The sequence below is a fragment of the Ranitomeya variabilis genome, chromosome 2, assembly GCF_051348905.1.
Source record: "Ranitomeya variabilis isolate aRanVar5 chromosome 2, aRanVar5.hap1, whole genome shotgun sequence".
In the NCBI taxonomy this organism is placed as follows: Eukaryota; Metazoa; Chordata; class Amphibia; order Anura; family Dendrobatidae; genus Ranitomeya; species Ranitomeya variabilis.
The window spans coordinates 378976173-378995106 of record NC_135233.1 but is presented as its reverse complement, the minus strand read 5'-3'; the positions used below and the strand labels follow the sequence as shown (position 1 = coordinate 378995106).

Genomic DNA, 18934 nt, shown 5'->3' with positions numbered 1-18934 from the left:
CAGTAGTACTGGATTTAACCGGGGGGGGGAGTGCAGCGCCCCAGAGTCCTGGTCGTTGCAGTAATGTCGCTCTGCCACTAAGGGGAGTGATATTACGTCTGATTGCACTAAAGGAGTTCATCTGACCAGGTAACACTCACACTACAGTTCACACTCCGGCCACCAGGGGGAGTGGTTCTATCTAGTAGGCCACTCCTCACACTCTGGTAAAACTGGGGGTTGGACAGGAAGACAGAGAGAAGTAACTGGGAAGAGCTAGAGAGAGGACCTGTCAGGGATGGGATCCTGGCAGACTCCTAAGGATAGCACAAACCAGTGAGCAACGGGGATACAGCAAAGAGGCAATAGTACCAGAAGGAGTCGTGCTGTAAGATCGAGGCAACATCCTTCTGAGGAGCAAACAGTCGGTGGCCGGAACGCCGAGCAAGTAAGAGACTACAAGCATTACTTCAAACCACGGCAGGACAGCCAATTATAGGTTGGCTGTCTCACTAAAACACCTAAGCAGACAACGGAGGCAGCTGTGGGAGAGGGGCGACTCTAGGGTCCCGGAAGAACTCCAAGCCTACCCCGTCATATGGGTGCGTCCTAGCCATATTATCTGGGGGACGGAGAGAACGAACATCAGAGACAGACACAGCAGTTGTGAGGACTATCCCGGGGTGCTCAGCAGGGAAGGACTACAACACACAAGCGCAAGAAGGTAGATACTGATCCCCATCTGGAAAGGGAACTCCTGATGTGCCTTTGGACCGGCCGGTCTCAGACAGCCCTGGTTAACCGTATTCCGGATTGAGTACCTTGAAGCCTTCAGTAAAGAGGTAAAGAGACTGCAACCTGGTGTCCTCATTATTTACTGCGACCTGCACAGCACAACCTCACCACCATCTACACCTTTCATTGGGCGCCCCTCAGCAGGGTCACGGACCGGGTCTAGCTACCGTGACAACCCCAGAACTGAGACTCAGAGGCCCGGTACCGGGTACCCCTCGGCCCTGCGGCAGTGGGGGCGCTACACCTTAAATTCGGATAAGAAGACGGAACACCATCATATAAAAATGTTATTTTTGCTATTTTCCATCCCAAAATTTGGGGTGTGTCTTATGATCTGATGCATCTTTATAGTCCCAAAAATATGGTAGCTGCAGAAATCCTTGATAATCTGCAGCATGACTATAATCTGCTGCATGTCTTGTACGGTAGGAAATGGTGTCTAATTCTAATTCTGGTCTGACATGAGTCCTGTTAGATCCAGGATTTGAGTTTGGTAAACCACATAATAGATGTTTTTACAAAATGCATAATTAAATGTCATGTATATCTCGCCTTTCCTAGATTCAGGACTCCGAAAAGTCGCCTTTGAAGAATATAATGGCACACCATCTGGTGAGTATTGCACTATGCAGATGGCTCCACACTTTATGGACGAGTCTTGTAGATGACCAAACTCCTTTGTCTCGTAGGTTCCACCATCCACCCTTTCCCGACAACATTCCGCGTCCTTCCTCTTCGAACCTCAGCGAGTACAAGGGTCGAATTTTGTAGAGATGCTTCGACTGATCGACTTTCCAGGTGTCCAAAATCTGAAGGGCGCAGACTTTGATTGGCTCTGTGAGAGTAGCGAAGAAGTCGAACGCTTCCTAGCATGGCTTTGTGAGGTGGTGGATGAACGCAATGTTCTCAGCCGTGAACAGCTAGAAGAATATAACTCTCTTTTGGACTCTGGCCAGCAAATTCTGGAAACCGATGAACTTCAAAACCTTTGCAAAAATGGAGATGAAAGCGATGCAAGAAGGGAGAAGGAAGACCTTAGGAGTTTGCAGGAGCTGGAAGCAGAGTTACAGAGTTTGCAATGTGTTAAAGCACATTTTATCCAATCCCGTAATAAAATTGAGTCCTTGGGGATGACTTTATCTCAAAGCCGTATTTCCTTGCAGAAAACTGAGACTGAACTGGAAACCAGCTTGAATAAAACAAAGAGGGAGATGTGGACTCTAAACCAGAACTGCAATGCAGCTCTGGTAAAACTCAGAAACTTAGTATCAGAACTTGGGCAATGTCACTCAGCCCAATATCCAGGGCATATATTTCTGTCTTTAGCTGACATTGAAGAGTACGCAACCTTTGAAGACGCGTGCTTGGAAAAGATAGACGGTGCGGCCAAAGGAATGTTACCTGTTAAAGATGAAGAACTGGTCAAACGCAATAAATCCATGGAGCTGGAAAGTGACCGGCTACGAACATCATGGGCAGCTCAAAGAATAGAGTTGAGCATTGTTGTTGGTAACTTGCATGGATACATGGAGAGCATGGCTTGGCTGGAAGCTCATTCAGGAGAGCGGGTAGGAGGCATGTGGTCGGGGAATGGGTGACAACAGACATTTGAATAATTTACATTAGTCATAATTACATCAATCTTTTTGCTAAGTTCACTCGAGCTAAATAGACCACTAACACCCAAACCTCACCCACCATCATTCTATCTAAATAAGGAGTCCAGACACAAAAAAAATGGCCCCAACTGGAAAGTCTGTCAATGCCAATAGGCAAATTGCCACGGTACACCACCCTGTAACTGTGAAAAACTGATATGTTAAGGTTACCGCCTACCTCAAACTCCAATTTTCCCCTGAATTAGTTCTTAAGGAACACCACCGTAGTTCTTCTGTCTCCACCAGAGATACCATACCTCCAATGGCCCATTTCTCCCTTCCACACTCCCTCAAAAAATGTTTATCAAAGTGCTTTTCTACTGCAGGTTGTCTTGACGGAGACCCATCGGCATAAGTGGGTTGCTGGTCCAGTGGGAATCTGCAGCTCCAGCTCTACTTCTGCAGAGCATGAAAGTCATACACAAAGCTTCACTTTCCCTTTTTGTACCACCTCCCCTTCTTCTACATTATGATGAGGCCTGCTTTCCCGACTAAACCTAGATATGACAGTCCAATACCAAATCTCACCACTCCGTGCGTCCTTACTTTGTTTAGAGAAGCTATGCCTCATTAGTGCTCTAAGGCATATTGTACCACCCAGTGACTTACACAGCAATTTGATATATTTTTCAACCTTTTCACCAACCCATTAGTGCCAATGACTTCACCCCCATGTATGTGGTAACTTGTTTCGTGTCTTCGTTTTCAGGTTTGGGATCCTCTGCATTTGCCACAATTGAAAAGAGAGGTGCAGTGCTTAGAAGCAGCGGTAGAAATCATACAGACACGGAGACTCCCGTCCTTGGTGTGTGAAGCTTCGCTTGGATTGTACCTTGCTGCACATAATGGAAGGATCGATACAGAAAAGCAAAGATTATTGAGGGTGGGGAGAAGCCAAGCTCCAGTGGCAGAAGCTCTCATCGCTCAGCTGTCACGTCTCCAGTTTGTGGAGCTGAGCTTACAGAGAGAGCTGCAAATACATCAAAATACGGAAAGAAGTCTTCGAGAACTAAAGATGGCACTGGCATACAAAGCAACTGGGCTCGAAAAAAGAATACAGAGAGATCCAAAGAATTCTTTTCCCTGGCTAAAACCTTTACATATGGACAGCAAAGACTATACCGCACTCAGGTGGGGCTTTAGGAGACGTATTGTCAATGCTTATGGAACGCCCTGTGGGCAGTGGGGTACTCGGAACAGGGTCCTTCGGTTCACAGGGGATGTCACGGTGTCTGACTCGGTCCATGGCCCTCGGGAGGTCCGTTGTAAAAGGGGAAAGGTCTTTAAAGGGAATGTTTGTGACGCCACTTGTGGTATTCGGTCAGGGTGACCGACGCTGCTTAGGGGTCCGCTGGGGTGATGTTATGGCAGCTAGATGGTATACCTTCCCACAGGTGAAGTATGTCCCCAGGGCTTCCCAGTGTGTGGATGGTGTGAGGTGCAGTGACGAACGAGGACACAAGGTTGCAGTCTCCTTACCTTTACTGAAGGCTTCAGCATCCACAGTCCAGAGCACCAGACCACAGGACAGACAGAGTCCGTCCGGTTTGGAGGCAAATCCAGAGTCCCCTTATCCAGATAGAAATCGGTAGCCTTCCTCTAGCGCCGTGTGTTGTAGTACCTTACTGCTAAGCTTCTCATAAGGTCCTCATAACTGTTGAAGATGATACAGATGTAATGTCTCTCTCTGTCCCCCGGATAGGACAAAGCCATATGACCGGTGGCTTGAGGCTTTTTACAGGGTCTCTATCATGCCCCAGCCTCTTGTGGGTGACACCTTGCCCCCTGGGTATAGGGCGGGCAGGTAACGTGAAATTAGCTGTCCTGCCGGTCTCTGGAGCAAGGCATAAAGGACTGTTGCTCCCTTGGTGTTCCGGCTACCGGGATCTTGCGCCTCAGAAGGAGGGAGCCTGTGCAGGACAGAACTCCTCTGATATCCACTCCTTTCCTACGACTTCTTCACCCTCTCTACAATACAGTTCTCTTTCCATGTCTCTTTCTGGGAGCTGCCGCACTCAGGGCAGGCGCAGCTCTGTGTCCTTCTGTCTCGGCCTCTGACAGGATCCCACCCCTGTCAGGGACCAACTACCTGTGCGAAGCTCAGCCAGCAACTAACTAACTTCCTATCCAAGCAACCAGTTTTACCTAAGTGTGAAGAGTGCCCTAATAAATAGGAGCATAGCTCCCCCTCGTGGCCTGGAGTGCAAAATGTGTTGTATGTTTGTGATACCTGGATTCAGTAGTCTTTCATTGCCCCCAAACGTAACATCACTCCCCCCCTAGAGGAGAATGACATTACTGCAACGACCAGGACCCTGGGGCGCTGCACTTATGTAAGAAATTCTCCACGCCTTTAAAAATATACAGAAGGCAAAGGAGCTTTCCTCATGGTTCCCCAGTAGATCATTCACTGCCATGCCAAATATTCTAGTGTTTTTCCTGTGGTCTCGTTCTCTGGGGTTTAGTGTCCAGCAGATTGCTGTCCCAGTGCTAATGAAGCTTTTTTGTGTAAGTTTTGGACATGGTATGTGTACATGACATCTGATAGCGTACCTACCAAGATTTTTCCAATAAAAAGATCCGGCAATCTTTTTCCTAAAGCAGTTTCGCTGGTGGTTTTGTGGCGGCTCTGCTTCTGCATCACCCGCTAGGGCCGTGGGCACTCAGAACCGGGTCGGACAATTCTTAAAGGGGTGGTCACGGCAGCAGTGACTCGGTACATGGCCTTGGGTGCGCAATGAAAGGGATGAGGGAATGTTTGTAGGGGATTTCATGTAACACCACCTGTGGTGTTTGGCAATGGGTGGCCAATGCTGCTTAAGGGTACCGCTGGGGCCGATGGTGTTGCAGCTCTCCACAGGTGGAGCGAGGCCCCAGGGCTAACAGAACAGTTTATGAGGGATTGTGGACGTTGAGGTGCGGGAAAAGGAGTAGAGGACACAAGGGCTGCAGTTTCTTGTATCTTTAATTCCTGGTCAAAGGCGCAGTCCGGAGCACAGGTAACAGGCGGTATTGGAGATCCAGGCAGCCTGGAAGCAATTCAGAATCCCCCTTACCCAGATGGTGTTGGAAGCCTCCCTGCTGCACTGCTCTCTGGGTTCCAAATGCTTTATGCTCTATTCAAGTCCCTCTTACTGTCTGTCCATTAAATGGAACACTACCCGCATGGCAGGCAACTTGAGCCTGTTTCAGGTGTCACTCCCTCGTGGTGACTCCGGGCTCTGGTATGCCGCTGTGCCTTCAGGTGTCAGATGGGACCAGGAGTCCTGCAATTTCCGGTCCTCCAGTTTTAGTTGCTGGGCCTGCAGTTCCCAAACAACCACCGACTCTGGTGTCCGGTCCTTTGCGCTCAATCCTGGGGTGATCTCAGTTGCAGCTCCAATCACTCAGGTTCTCCTCACTTGCTTCATTTTCCTGAGACTAGCTATGACTGATTGACTAACCCCACCTCCAGACCAGAACTTATCAGGGAAGCTCCCCTGAAATCAGGTGTTAGAGCTCCCCCTTCTGGTCTGGAGTCAGGAAAGTGTTGCATGCTGATGTACCTTCTAAGGGGATCCCTCCTTGCTTCCAGGCATGACCCTGTGAGGGAGGCATTGCCACTGTGGCATCCGGACTCCTAGGGTGCCACACTTCCAACATATTTTTTTTTTTCTATAACTAGTGCGCAGCCTCTAATGGAAGCTGCCCGAAGAATGAACACAATGCTTCTTTTAGCCACTTCATGGTTTCTGAACATTGAAGCGCTTGACTGAAGTAACAAAAGCCTGAACATGTGCTATGCCATGTTGTTTTCTGCATTAGTGTGCATTGTATTTATTTTTAGAGGAGATTTTTCAGACAGGTAGGTCTGGACTTGCCCAAAAAGAAGGAATCAAAATTGTTGGACGACTCATCAACAATCTTAAATACACAGACGATAAAACATTGCTAATAGTAACAAGCGTATATTAAATTAACAATGTATTGCGGAGTGTCAAGATGGAAAGCTTGAACATGGGACTGCTACTGAACACAAAGAAGCCAAAGATATTGACTTTCAGTTACGACCAGGACACCTTTGAGTTGGACGGCAACGAACTGGAAGTTGTAAATGACTTCATCCTACTCGGATCGATGACTCGAGATGCAACGATGACATCGGAAGTCAATAGAATAGCTATGGGCAAATCACCAATGAAGTCATTGGACAAGGTCTTCAAATTTGAAGAACATTTCACTGACAACGAAGTCACAGCTCGTACATAGTTTGGTCTTTTCTATGGTGATTTATGGATGTGGATCGCCCCCAGGTTAGGGCAATGGGGTACTCGGCACCGGGTCCTTCAGTTCAGTGGATGTCACGGTGGCCCGACCCGGTCTGTGGCCCTTTTAGGGACGTCCAATAAAGAAAATAGTGTTTTTTTTTTTGTTTGTTTTTTTTTTATGGTTCTGGGAAAAGTCTTTAAAGGGATAATGTTTGTGACGCCACCTGTGGTATTCGGTCTGGGTGACCGACGCTGCTTAGGGGTCCGCTGGGGTGATGTAATGGCAGCTAGTTAGTATACCTTCCCACAGGTGAAGTGTATCCCCAGGGCTTCCCAGAAGTGTAGATGGTGATGGTGGATGATGTGAGGTGCAGTGAAGAACGAGGACATAAGGTTGCCTTTACTGTAGGCTTCCGCATCCACAGTCCAAGGCACCGAATCACAGGGTAGTAGAGTCCAGCCGGTCTAAAGGCAAATCCAGAGTCCCCTTATCCAGGTGGAAATCAGTAGCCTTCCTACTAGCGCCTGTGTTTTGTAGTACCTCCCTGCTGAGCAACTCGGTAAGGTCCTCACAACTTTCGTAGATGTTCTAGATGTCTTCCTCTCTGTCCCCCAAATGATATGGATAGGACAAACCTGTATGACTGATAGCCTGAGGCTTATTTATAGGGACCCTAGAGACGCCCCGACCCCCACAAGTTGCCACCGTGTCTTCTTAGGTATTAAGGTCGGGCAGCCAACTTGGAATTGACTGTCCTGCCGGTCTCTGAAGTAAAGCGTAGAGTCAATTACTCCCTCGGTGTTCCGGCCACCAGCTATGCACCTCAGAAGGAGGCAGCCTTTACAGGGCAGAACTCCCTCTGGTGTTATCTCACCCTCTACAACACAGTTCTCTTCGTGTCCTTTCTTAGGATGCTGCTGCACGTGGGGCAGGCGCAGCTCCGTAGCTTTCTATCCCACTAGGCCTCTGTCAGGATCCCACCCCTGACAGGGACCCTCTGTCTGCAGCTCAGATGTTCCTCCTTTTCCCCCTGTTTGCCTGATAGGAACTCACTGGGTCAAACCCAGGCAGCGTCTGACTAACTTCCTATCCAAACCACCAGTTTTACCCTTCGGTGAGGAGTGCCCTAATAGATAGGAGCGTAGCTCCCCCTGGTGGACTGGAGTGTGAAGTGTGGTGTATGGTTTGTGTTACATGGTAGGAAGATCTCCTTTATTACCATCAGACGTAACATCACTCCCCCTGGTTGAGGAATGACATTAATACAATTACCAGGACTCTGGGGCGCTGCACTTGCAAAACCTGGATGATAAGAAAACAAGACCGAACAAGAACTTATGCTTTCAAAGTGTGGTGCTGGTAAAAGATGTTATCAATACCATTGATAACAAGCAGATTAATTTTGGAACAAATAAAGCCAGACATGTCACCCAAAGCAAGGATCAACAAGCTACGACTTGCCTACTTTAGACACATTATACGAAGAGAACAATTGCTGAAGAAGGACATCAAAGTTGGAAGGATAGAAGGAACAAGACAAGGTGGAAGACCGGCATCTCAGTTGCTTCATACTATCAAGATAAAGGTGGAGAAGATCCTGGTGGACCTATCTAGGCTTGTACAAGATTGATCTTCCTACAGATCATTAATCCATGAAGTCACCATGGCTCTGGACCGAGTCAAAAGGTCGTTAAATAATAAAAAAAAATACCATGTGGAAGGCGCCTGAAAGACATAGTGTGTACATACCCCAAGAGGATTTTCCCAACAGACATTCCTTTTCATAAAGGAGTTCCACTTTTAGCACCCCTGATTTTGACAAGAAAAGCCAAGGTCCACCAGGCATCTCCTCTGTAGCAGCTGCTGCATTTAAAGTATACAACATGGCTGCCATGGATCTCAGTTATTAGGACCTATATTAGACGACTATTCATGGCAGAACCCCGTATAGGTGTACTGTAAATAAGGGATACCTCCCCAGCCCCCCCCATGGGCTTTTCAGACATTGCCCTAATCTCCAGATGATTGGCCCTTCTTTATATTCATATGTTCTCCCGTAAGCTCTAACATTGTCTGGAATTTGACAACCAGTAAGACGCTTGTAATTCTATTGTTGTTTTTGACTCGGTGTATGGTCCTCCGGGTGCAGCCATGAAACATTCACATTCCTCTTCACCTCGCATTGTGCTGGATTATTTTTGTCTGCATTTCCTATTTTGTAAAGTTGCATTTTCCTCTGGCTCCAAACTGCCTGGACTTCGTCCCGTGAGAAGGTCCATAGTGTCCGCGCTGAGAGGTATGAAAAAGGGCTTCCGATTGTTCTATTAATGACTGGTTCTCTTCACTTAGGCCACTTTGTTCATTTGCTATTATAATGCTCTAAAGTATTTCCCTAATGTTCCTGTCCTTGTTCTGGTTCCTTAAGTGCAGAGTTTAGTTTGATTGTTCAGGTGGATCCAAAGGATCCTGCAAGAAAAGGGCTGAGCATCAATTTTAGGTGGGACTGGGAAAAAAAAATATTGGATAGAGATTTACCAGTCACTTTTTAAAATTGTATTTTAGGAGTTTAAAAGGACACTTAAAACAAAAATTTTAAGTATCCATTGGTGTTCCCATCGTGGACATTTATGGCATAATGTAATGGCCAGTACAGCATAAATGTTTGATAGAAGTTAGTCCCAGTAGTGGGACCCTTGAGACCAGGGCTCCAGAGCACGATGTCTGGAATGCACATCGATCTCTATTTATTTCTATGGGAGCTCAGAAAAATATTGTGTGGTCCTGACCCCCAATTAGTAGATGTGGATCTTAATTGTGGCACCTGCATCTACTGGACATTTATGGCACTTTCATTGTTTGTCACCCGCCAGGGCTGTGGGGTTACTCAGTACCGAGTCCAGTGGTTCACAGGGGGATGTCACGGTGGGGACCCGGTCCGTAGCCCTGGGCACCCATGTAAAAGGGAAAGGTCTTCAAAGGGAATAAAGTTTGTTTGTAACGCCACCTGTTGTATTCGTTCAGGGTGACCAACGCTGCTTTAAGGGGTCCCCTGGGGTGATGTTATGGCAGCTAGATGGTATACCTTCCCACAGGTGAAGTAAATCCCCAGGACTTCCCAGTGTGTAGATGGTAGAATGGTGAGAGGTGCAGTAACGAACGAGGGCACAGGTTTGCAGTCTCTTTACCTCGTTTACTGAAGATTTCAGCATCCACAGTCCAGTGCACTGGATCACAGGGCAGGTAGGGTCCGGCCGGTTTGGAGGCAAGTCCAGAATCCCCTTATCCAGGTGGAAAATAGAAGCCTTCCTTTGCGCTGTAGTGGTGTAGTCCCTTACTGCTAGAAGCTTCACATAAGGTCCTCACAGATGTTATCTCTCTCTCTGTCCCCCGGATAGGATAGGGCATAACCCGTATGACTGGTGACTTGAGCCTGTTTATAGGGTGTCACGGATCCCTACTCCGTGGTCTCACTTATTCGTCAAGTGCCTGCTCTCACACGTGACTTGGGGTTGTGCCTGCAAGGGTTAATCTATCTCCCCTCTCTCAGTCCAGCATTCAACCTCTGTCCTATGCTGTAATGGGAGCATAAATCACACACCGACCCAGGCCACACACCCGCTCATGCGCGCTGCCACCACTCATCGAATACATGGGCGATGAGTCCCAGAAATAATAATACTAATAAAAATATGTCTATCACTCATAAGGCTCACACACCTCAAGGCTATGGATTATTTTAGAACATTCAAGGTTCAACTTGTTAAAATTTATACTTTAATAACAAAAGGGCCAGTGCTTACAATAAGAAAAGGTATAAAAATATGATAATAAGACATACAACTTATGCAAAACCGTATCAAAATAAACAGGAGAAAACTTACAGAAATTCATCCAACTGGTAGATTGGATCACAATTGGAACACAATTCTCTATCTGCAGCCTAAATTTATAACTTTGGTCTGAGGTCAGGTTTCTAGACCGGCCCCTCAGGCCAATATCCTAACTGCTGCCTGTTTGATTGGGCACGGCCGCTCTACTAATGAATATATATTATTTTCCTCTGGAGACACATGTGAGATGGTTCCCAGGAATTGCTAACCTCCAAGCAATTAACATCTCCCCTCCAAGCACTCAGAGGTGTCAAGTGTTCCTTTGTTCTTGGCCTTAGCCAGGCCTCCTGGTGAGATCTGGAGACAGAATTCATACTAGTTCCAAGGAAGTACCTGTTAACACCTAGGTGCGACTCGCCTTCAGGACAGATGTTACGTTATCACTAGTCACACATATAACCCTAGACCTATATATTATATATATATATATATATATATATATATATATATATATATATATATATATATATATATATATATATATATACACATATTTCACCACATAGGGTCTCTTAGATGACCCGGCTCTAAGGGGTGTCACCGTGCCTCCTGGGTGTTGGGTCGAACAGAGAACTTGAAGTTCAGCTGTCCTGCCGGTCTCTGATTTAAGGTGTGGAGGTCCTTACAACCTCGGTGTTCCGGCTACCAGATTCCTGCACCTCAGAAGGAGGCAGCCTGCTCGGGGCTGGTCTCCCTCTGGTATCCTCTCCTGTGCTTCCTCTCCTGCACGCTCACTGCAATCAATTCTACTTTTTTTTTAAATGTCTCTTTCCAGGAGCTGTAGCACTGTGGCCTACACAGCTCCGTAAACCCTCTGTCCTCCTCAGACTACTGTCTGGAACTCACTGACTCCTCCCTACAGACTACCAGTTATATCTATATGGGGAGTCACCTAGTAAGTAGCCTGGAGTGTGAATGTGTTGCATGTTTGTGGTACCTGGTTACAGTTATCCTTTCTTGCCTCCAAACGTAGCATCACTCTGCTCGTGAGGAAAGCGACATTACTGTGACGACTAGGACCCTGGGGCGTCACACTTATACCACAGATGCCCCACTTTGGACAAATCCCTTTTAAGTGGATCTGTCACCAGATTTCCCAATGCAATTTGCATTCATGAGTATACACTGTGTGTAGAATTATTAGGCAAGTTGTATTTTAGAGGATTATTTTTTATTATTGATCAACAACTATGTTCTCAATCAACCCAAAAGACTCATAAATATCAAAGCTTAATATTTTTGGAAGTTGGAGTGGGTTTTTTTTAGATTTGGCTATCTTAGGAGGATATCTGTTTGTGCAGGTAACTATTAGGCTGCCGTCACACTAGCAGTATTTGGTCAGTATTTTACATCAGTATTTGTAAGCCAAAACCAGGAGTGGGTGATAAATGCAGAAGTTGTGCATATGTTTCTATTATACTTTTTCCTCTATTTGTTCCACTCCTGGTTTTGGCTTACAAATAGAATTATTAGGCAACTTTAATAAAAACCAAATATATTCCCACCTCAATTGTTTGTTTATTTTCACCAGGTAAACCAATGTAACTGCACAAAATGTGGAAATAAACATTTCTGACATGCAAAAACAAACCCCCCCCCAATTAGTGACCAATATAGCCACCTTTCTTTATGATGACACTCAACAGCCTCCATCCATAGATTCTGTCAGTTGCTTGATCTGTTTAGGACCAACATTGCGTGCAGCAGCCACCACAGCCTCCCAGACACTGTTCCGAGAGGTGGACTGTTTTCCCTCCCTGTAGATCTCACATTTTATGAGGGACCACAGGTTCTCTATGGGGTTCAGATCAGGTGAACAAGGGAGCCATGTCATTATTTTTTCTTCTTTGAGACCTTTACTGGCCAGTCACGCTGTAGAGTAGTTGGAGGCATGTGATGGAGCATTGTCCTGCATGAAGATCATGTTTTTTTTTTAACGATACCGACTTCTTCCTGTACCACTGCTTGAAGAAGTTGTCTTCCAGAAACTGGCAGTAGGTCTGGGAGTTGAGCTTCACTCCATCCTCAACCCGAAAAGGTCCCACAAGTTCATCTTTGATGATACCAGCCCATACCAGTACCCTACCTCCACCTTGCTGGCGTCTGAGTCGGAGTGGAGCTCTCTGCCCTTTACTGATCCAGCCTCTGGCCCATCAAGAGTCACTCTAATGTCATCAGTCCATAAAACCTTTGAAAAGTCTGTCTTAAGATATTTCTTGGCCCAGTCTTGACATTTTATCTTATGTTTCTTGTTCCAAGGTGGTCGTTTTTCAGCCTTCCTTACCTTGGCCATGTCCCTCAATATTGCACACCTTGTGCCTTTTGTTACTCCAGTAACGCTGCAGCTCTGAAATATGGCAAAACTGGTGGCAAATAGCATCTTGGCAGCTTCACACTTGATTTTCCACAATTCATGGGCAGTTATTTTGCGCCTTTTTTGCCCAACACGCTTCTTGCGACCCTGTTGGCTATTTGACATGAAACTCTTGATTATTCGGTGATCACTCTTCAAAAGTTTGGCAATTTCAAGACTGCTGCATTCCTCTGTAAGACATCTCACAATTTTGGACTTTTCAGAGCCCGTCAAATCTGTTTTCTGACCCATTTTGCCAAAGGAAAGGAAGTTGCCTAATAATTAAGCACACCTTATATAGGGTTTTGATGTCATTAGGCAACACCCCTCCTCATTACAGAGATGCACATCACCTGATTTACTTAATTGGTAGTTGGCTCTCAAGCCTGAACAGCTTGGAGTAAGACAACATGTATAAAAAGTATCGTGATCAAAATACAACCTGCCTAATAATTCTGCACACAGTGTATAGATCTTAGACCTGGTGTAAAGTGGAAAAGCTCATGAGTCTGATGTATTTAGTCTCTGCCCCTACACAGCTTGACTGACAGCTGCAGCTTGTACTGAGCAGTGTGCGATGTCAGCAGCAGGAGGGAGGGGGGACACCGAGGGGCTGTCTTTCAGGGTAGGTGGCAAGAGGTTCTACAACAGGGAGGAGGATACCGATGAGCTGTCGATCAGGACAGGTTGGAAGGGAGGAGGAGCATGGAGGAAATGTCGATCAGGCTAGGTAGCCAGCAATAGTGGCAGAGAGGACGACACTGGGGAGCTGCTGATTGGGGTAGGTGGGTAGAGATTATACAACAGGGAGGAGTACACAGAAGAGTTGTAAATACGGACAGGTAGGCAGAAATTCAGCAGCAGGGAGGAAGGACATGGAGGAGCTATTTATCAGACTAGGTGCACAGAGATTCAGCAGCACCAGGGACGATGGGTAGCGAGGTGCTTTCAGACTAGGCCAGAAGAAATTCAGCAGCAAAATGCGGGACGCTGAGGAGCTGCCGATCAGGGTAGGTGGGCAGCAAAAGCTGCAGGGAGGTGGGACACTAAGGAGCTGCTAATCGTGGTAGGTGGGCAGAAGGGAGCAGGGACACTGAGGAGCTGCTGATAATGGTAGGTGGGAAGCAAGTGCAGCAGGGAGGAAGGACACTGAGGAGCTGCCAATCATGGTAGGTGGGAAGCAAGTGCAGCAGGGAGGAAGGACACTGAGGAGCTGCCAATCATGGTAGGTGGGAAGCAAGTGCAGCAGGGAGGAAGGATACTGAGGAGCTGCAAATCATGGTAGGTGGGAAGCAAGTGCAGCAGGGAGGAAGGACACTAAGGAGCTGCTGATCAGAGTAGGTGGGCAGCAAGAGCAGCAGGGAGGAAGGACACTGAGGAGCTGCTGATCAGGCTAGGTGGGCAGCAATGGCAGCAGGGAGGAGGGACACTGAGGAGCTGCTGATAATGGTAGGTTGGCACAGGGAGCAGTGACACTGAGGAGCTGCTGATCAGAGTAGGTAGGCAGCAAGAGCAGCAGGGAGGAAGGACACTGAGGAGCTGCTGATCAGGGTAGGTGAGAAGCAAGTGCAGAAGAGAGGAGGGACACAGAGGAGCTGCTGATAATGGTAGGTCGGCAGCAGGGAGCAGTAACACTGAGGAGCTTCTGATCAGAGTAGGTGGGCAGCAATGGCAGGAGGGAGGAAGGACACTGAGGAGCTGTCGATCAGGGTAGGTGGGCAGCGATGGCAACGGGGAGGAGGGACACTGAGGAGCTGCCAATCAGCGGTTCTGACATAGGTTATCAGAGTAAATACACCATTCTCATCAGGTCTAAGATCTATATAATGTTTGTAATTTGCATTGAGTAATTTAGCGATAGATTTGCTTTAAGGATTTTATTTTCCTGTCTCCAGCATTGTAGTATGAGTTCTACCTTGCAACAGTCGGTATCTATTATTTTACTTTTTTGGGGTCACGGCGCACCTCCTCTTTGTTTTAACTCTTTTCTTACTTTTTCTCTTTTATCACCCCAGGCTTTCACAGATGCTGTTGATCCCATCCAGGCAAAAAGAGCTGTTCCCAAAGTATGAAGCTTTGCAGCAGCAGGCCGAGTCTGATCTGCAGGATCTGATGTCGCTGAGCTTTGTCTTCCGGGGACCTCTACCGCAAACTATCGTCCTGGAACACGACTGTGAACGACTTTACAAGAGTTTGTGCCGAGGAACGCGGAACCTGCAGCTGCGAGATCCGGTCAGTATAAGAGCACACGGGGGCTGTCTGTTTCCAGAAACGGCGCCTCTCTTGCCTGTGGGCTGTGTCTGGTATTGCAGTTTAGTCCATTCCTTCACAATAAATGGGCGCGTACGTACTTATGTTAGAGAAACGTTCTGTTGTGGAGTGCGGGATTTGTTTTATTGGATAGAATTGCTCCATTTTGGAACGGACTAGGAGAACAGTTGAGGTTAGGTGGCGGCATTGTTGTTTTTCAGCTGACCAGCAGGTGTTGCTCTTTAGTCTGCATTGTTTCTTTGCAGACTGCCTTTGATTTCTAGGTTGGTGCACAGATTTGACTTTGTTGGCGTCCCATCCCAGAAGAGAATGGAGACTGCTGAAGTCCCTTCATGGCCTGATGGCTTCCAGCACCGCTATTTACTGTTTTTGTTTTGTTTTTCCCCAACATGCTCCCAGCCTGACTGAAAACTCAACATTTTTATCAATCCTCTATACCAGAGGTCCCCAACCTTTTTTGCACCAGGGACCGGCTTTAAGCAAGACCAGTTTTCCATGGCCCGGTGGGGGTGGGGCAGGGGCGGGGCTTTGGTCATATGGGGGTGGGGTTATGGAGGGATGGAGCTTAGTGCATACTTATCATATAATTATGACATTTATAATGAGAATGTGATTCAACTTACCATAGGTTCAGAATGAGTGGGAGCACCATGCTTGTTTCCCTGGTGCTCTGCACCATTATTGCCCCATAGCTGTGCCATACAGTGCTCTGCACCATTATTGCCCCATAGCTGTGCCATACAGTGCTCTGCACCATTATTGCCCCATAGCTGTGCCATATAGTGCTCTGCACCGTTCATTATTGCCCCATAGCTGTGCCATATAGTGCTCTGCACCATTATTGCCCCATAGCTGTGCCATATAGTGCTCTGCACCATTATTGCCCCATAGCTGTGCCATATAGTGCTCTGCACCATTATTGCCCCATAGCTGTGCCATATAGTGCTCTGCACCATTATTGCCCCATAGCTGTGCCATACAGTGCTCTGCACCGTTTATTATTGCCCCATAGCTGTGCCATACAGTGCTCTGCACCATTACTGCCCCATAGCTGTGCCATATAGTGCTCTGCACCATTACTGCCCCATAGCTGTGCCATATAGTGCTCTGCACCATTACTGCCCCATAGCTGTGCCATATAGTGCTCTGCACCATTACTGCCCCATAGCTGTGCCATACAGTGCTCTGCACCATTACTGCCCCATAGCTGTGCCATATAGTGCTCTGCACCATTACTGCCCCATAGCTGTGCCATATAGTGCTCTGCACCATTATTGCCCCATAGCTGTGCCATACAGTGCTCTGCACTGTTCATAATTGCCCCATAGCTGTGCCATATAGTGCTCTGCACCATTATTGCCCCATAGCTGTGCCATACAGTGCTCTGCACCATTACTGCCCCATAGCTGTGCCATATAGTGCTCTGCACCATTATTGCCCCATAGCTGTGCCATATAGTGCTCTGCACCATTATTGCCCCATAGCTGTGCCATACAGTGCTCTGCACCATTATTGCCCCATAGCTCTGCCATATAGTGCTCTGCACCGTTCATTATTGCCCCATAGCTGTGCTGCTGCTGCTGCAATAAAAATAATAAAACACATACTCACCTGTCTTGCTTGCAGCTCCTCGGCGCCATCTTCCCGGCGTCTCCCTGCACTGACTGATCAGGCAGAGGGCAGCGCGCACACTATATGCGTCATCGCGCCCTCTGCCTGCAGTCAGTGAGGAGAGAGAGACGCAGGGAAGATGGAGACAGCGCCCGGCGTGTGGAACGCGGACAGGTGAATATGACATACTTACCTGCTCCCGGCGTCCCGCTCCTTCCCCCTGCCTGTCTTCGGTGCCGCCGCAGCCTCTTTCTCTATCAGCGGTCACCGGCACCGCTTCATTAGAGAAATGAATAGGCGGCTCCGCCCCTATGGGAGGTGGAGCAGCCTATTCATTTCTCTAATGAGCGGTCCCACGTGACCGCTGAACAGGGGCGCCGCGGACCGGCTGAAAAACCCCAACGGCCCGGTCCCGGTCCGCGGACCGGCGGTTGGGGACCTCTGCTCTATACCTCCCCTATCACTAATCCTAAAAAATGATGGCGCTCCTAGATATCAGGTTGTACAAGGAACTCTCAATTTCCCAGAATCCGCAATGTTACCCTCTTAATTCCCAGTACGGGTCAGATCTCCGATGAGCATATCCTAATAATAAAGCATCACTTAGAGACAGAAATGCCCCTTTAATGGCCAACATTGATCAATAATGGTTTACTCTCCATTAAAGAAATAGTTAACAAAAATTACACCTAATTTATGAGAGAAAAAAAAAAGAACCCCAATTAAAGGAAATCTATAAGCAAGACTTGCTACTTAATCGGAGGGCAGCATGATGCAGAGGCTGAGGCCCCCGATTCTGGCGATGTATCACTTACTAGGCTGTGTGGTGTTGTTGATTCAATGTTTTATCAGCAAGAGATTATCACTACATGACTAGAGGTCCGGAGCCTCCAGGTCCAACCACCCCCCAACACTGATTGGCAGCTTTCTGCCTATGCACACAGGAGGTGCCAATCAGTGATGTGGGCGGGGCTATACAGATCTCCGCATTCAGAGCTCTCCTAGATCTGCAGCAGAGGAAACATTGATGGGATACAGCAAGCAGCTCAGTAAGGAACACATCCCTGGAATCGGGGTCTCTGCCCCTACATCATGCAGCTTTCAGATTACATAGTGAAAACCTGATAACAGATTCACTTTAATATAGTGCATTAAATGTTGTCTCTTTAGATTATCATTTTTTCCACCATGAGAAATGAGAAGCCATATTTTGTCACCACTGGTTTGGATCTTGTTTTTTCAAAGACAAATGTTGCAAACTTCAAGATGTAAAGTGAATAATAAGTGTGCTCCGTTGATGTCACCATTGCCGAGGGGTCATGACTCTCATAGCTTCTGTTGTGTGCATTCTTCGGCTGTGTTCACACATTGCTTATTTTTGGTGTGATTTATTTATTATTATTATTTATTTTTTATGCTTGGATTTCTAAACTGAAATCTGCATCATTTCTGCATCTAAAATCCGTTTTCATCACCTATTCATGTGTGTCAAACTAAAAAATACAACAAAATGATACCAAGCCAGCAGTTTAACCCGCGGATCAAGGACATGAGGGTGTAAAATCCCCATAATAAAGTGCATTTCCATAACAGAAACTAACATTCTGCAGATATAAAAAATAAAACCACAGCAAAAGCCAATTCATGAGAGGAAGTCGCCACTTTTCTGGTATTGTGAAATACTACGGATTTTACCTGTAGAAAATCTGCACCAAATAGGCAAGGTGAGAAATGAGCCCTGAAGTATTTCCTCTCCTCCTTTTCCTCCTTAGACGCTCACGCTCGCCTTCGAGTCCCTTACGTCCATCGTCTCCCAGTTTAACCAGTGGTTTCTGGACTTTTTCCGTGAATTGGAGCATAAGAAGCAGGCCATTCAGACCTCGTACCTGAAGCAAGGGCGGCAGCTCTACGTCCTCTTTTACCAGGACCCGGCTCTTCTGGCCAAAATTGTGCAGGATCTTGAGCAGCGAGTCACAGACCTTCACTGAGCCCTGTCCCACACTACACCCCTACATTTTGTACTAAATTAATAAAACCAGCATTTATATAAAAGGCTCCATCAAGTACTTTTCTATTTTAATGTTTTTTGGGTTTTTTTTAAATCCCAGTGGAGTTACTATTCTGTTCAC

General features: G+C 47.1%; 1 protein-coding gene across 1 annotated transcript; it reads left to right on the top strand.

Annotated features, from left to right (window-relative positions):
• The first annotated feature begins 1327 nt into the window (after positions 1–1327).
• Positions 1328–18860, top strand: LOC143809477 (HAUS augmin-like complex subunit 3). The gene is made up of 5 exons (XM_077292549.1): positions 1328–1386; positions 1464–2342; positions 3142–3563; positions 14939–15155; positions 18578–18860. Exons 1-5 carry the CDS (start codon positions 1372–1374, stop codon positions 18791–18793), a joined length of 1749 nt encoding a protein of 582 aa, XP_077148664.1. The 5' UTR covers positions 1328–1371; the 3' UTR covers positions 18794–18860.
• The last annotated feature ends 74 nt before the right edge of the window (positions 18861–18934 follow it).

Excerpts from the sequence above, each read along its gene's own strand:
- LOC143809477 (XM_077292549.1), top strand. Across the intron at positions 2,343-3,141 it reads AAGCTCATTCAGGAGAGCGG|GTTTGGGATCCTCTGCATTT; the intron begins GTAGGAGGCATG and ends CTTCGTTTTCAG. Across the intron at positions 15,156-18,577 it reads ACCTGCAGCTGCGAGATCCG|ACGCTCACGCTCGCCTTCGA; the intron begins GTCAGTATAAGA and ends TTTCCTCCTTAG.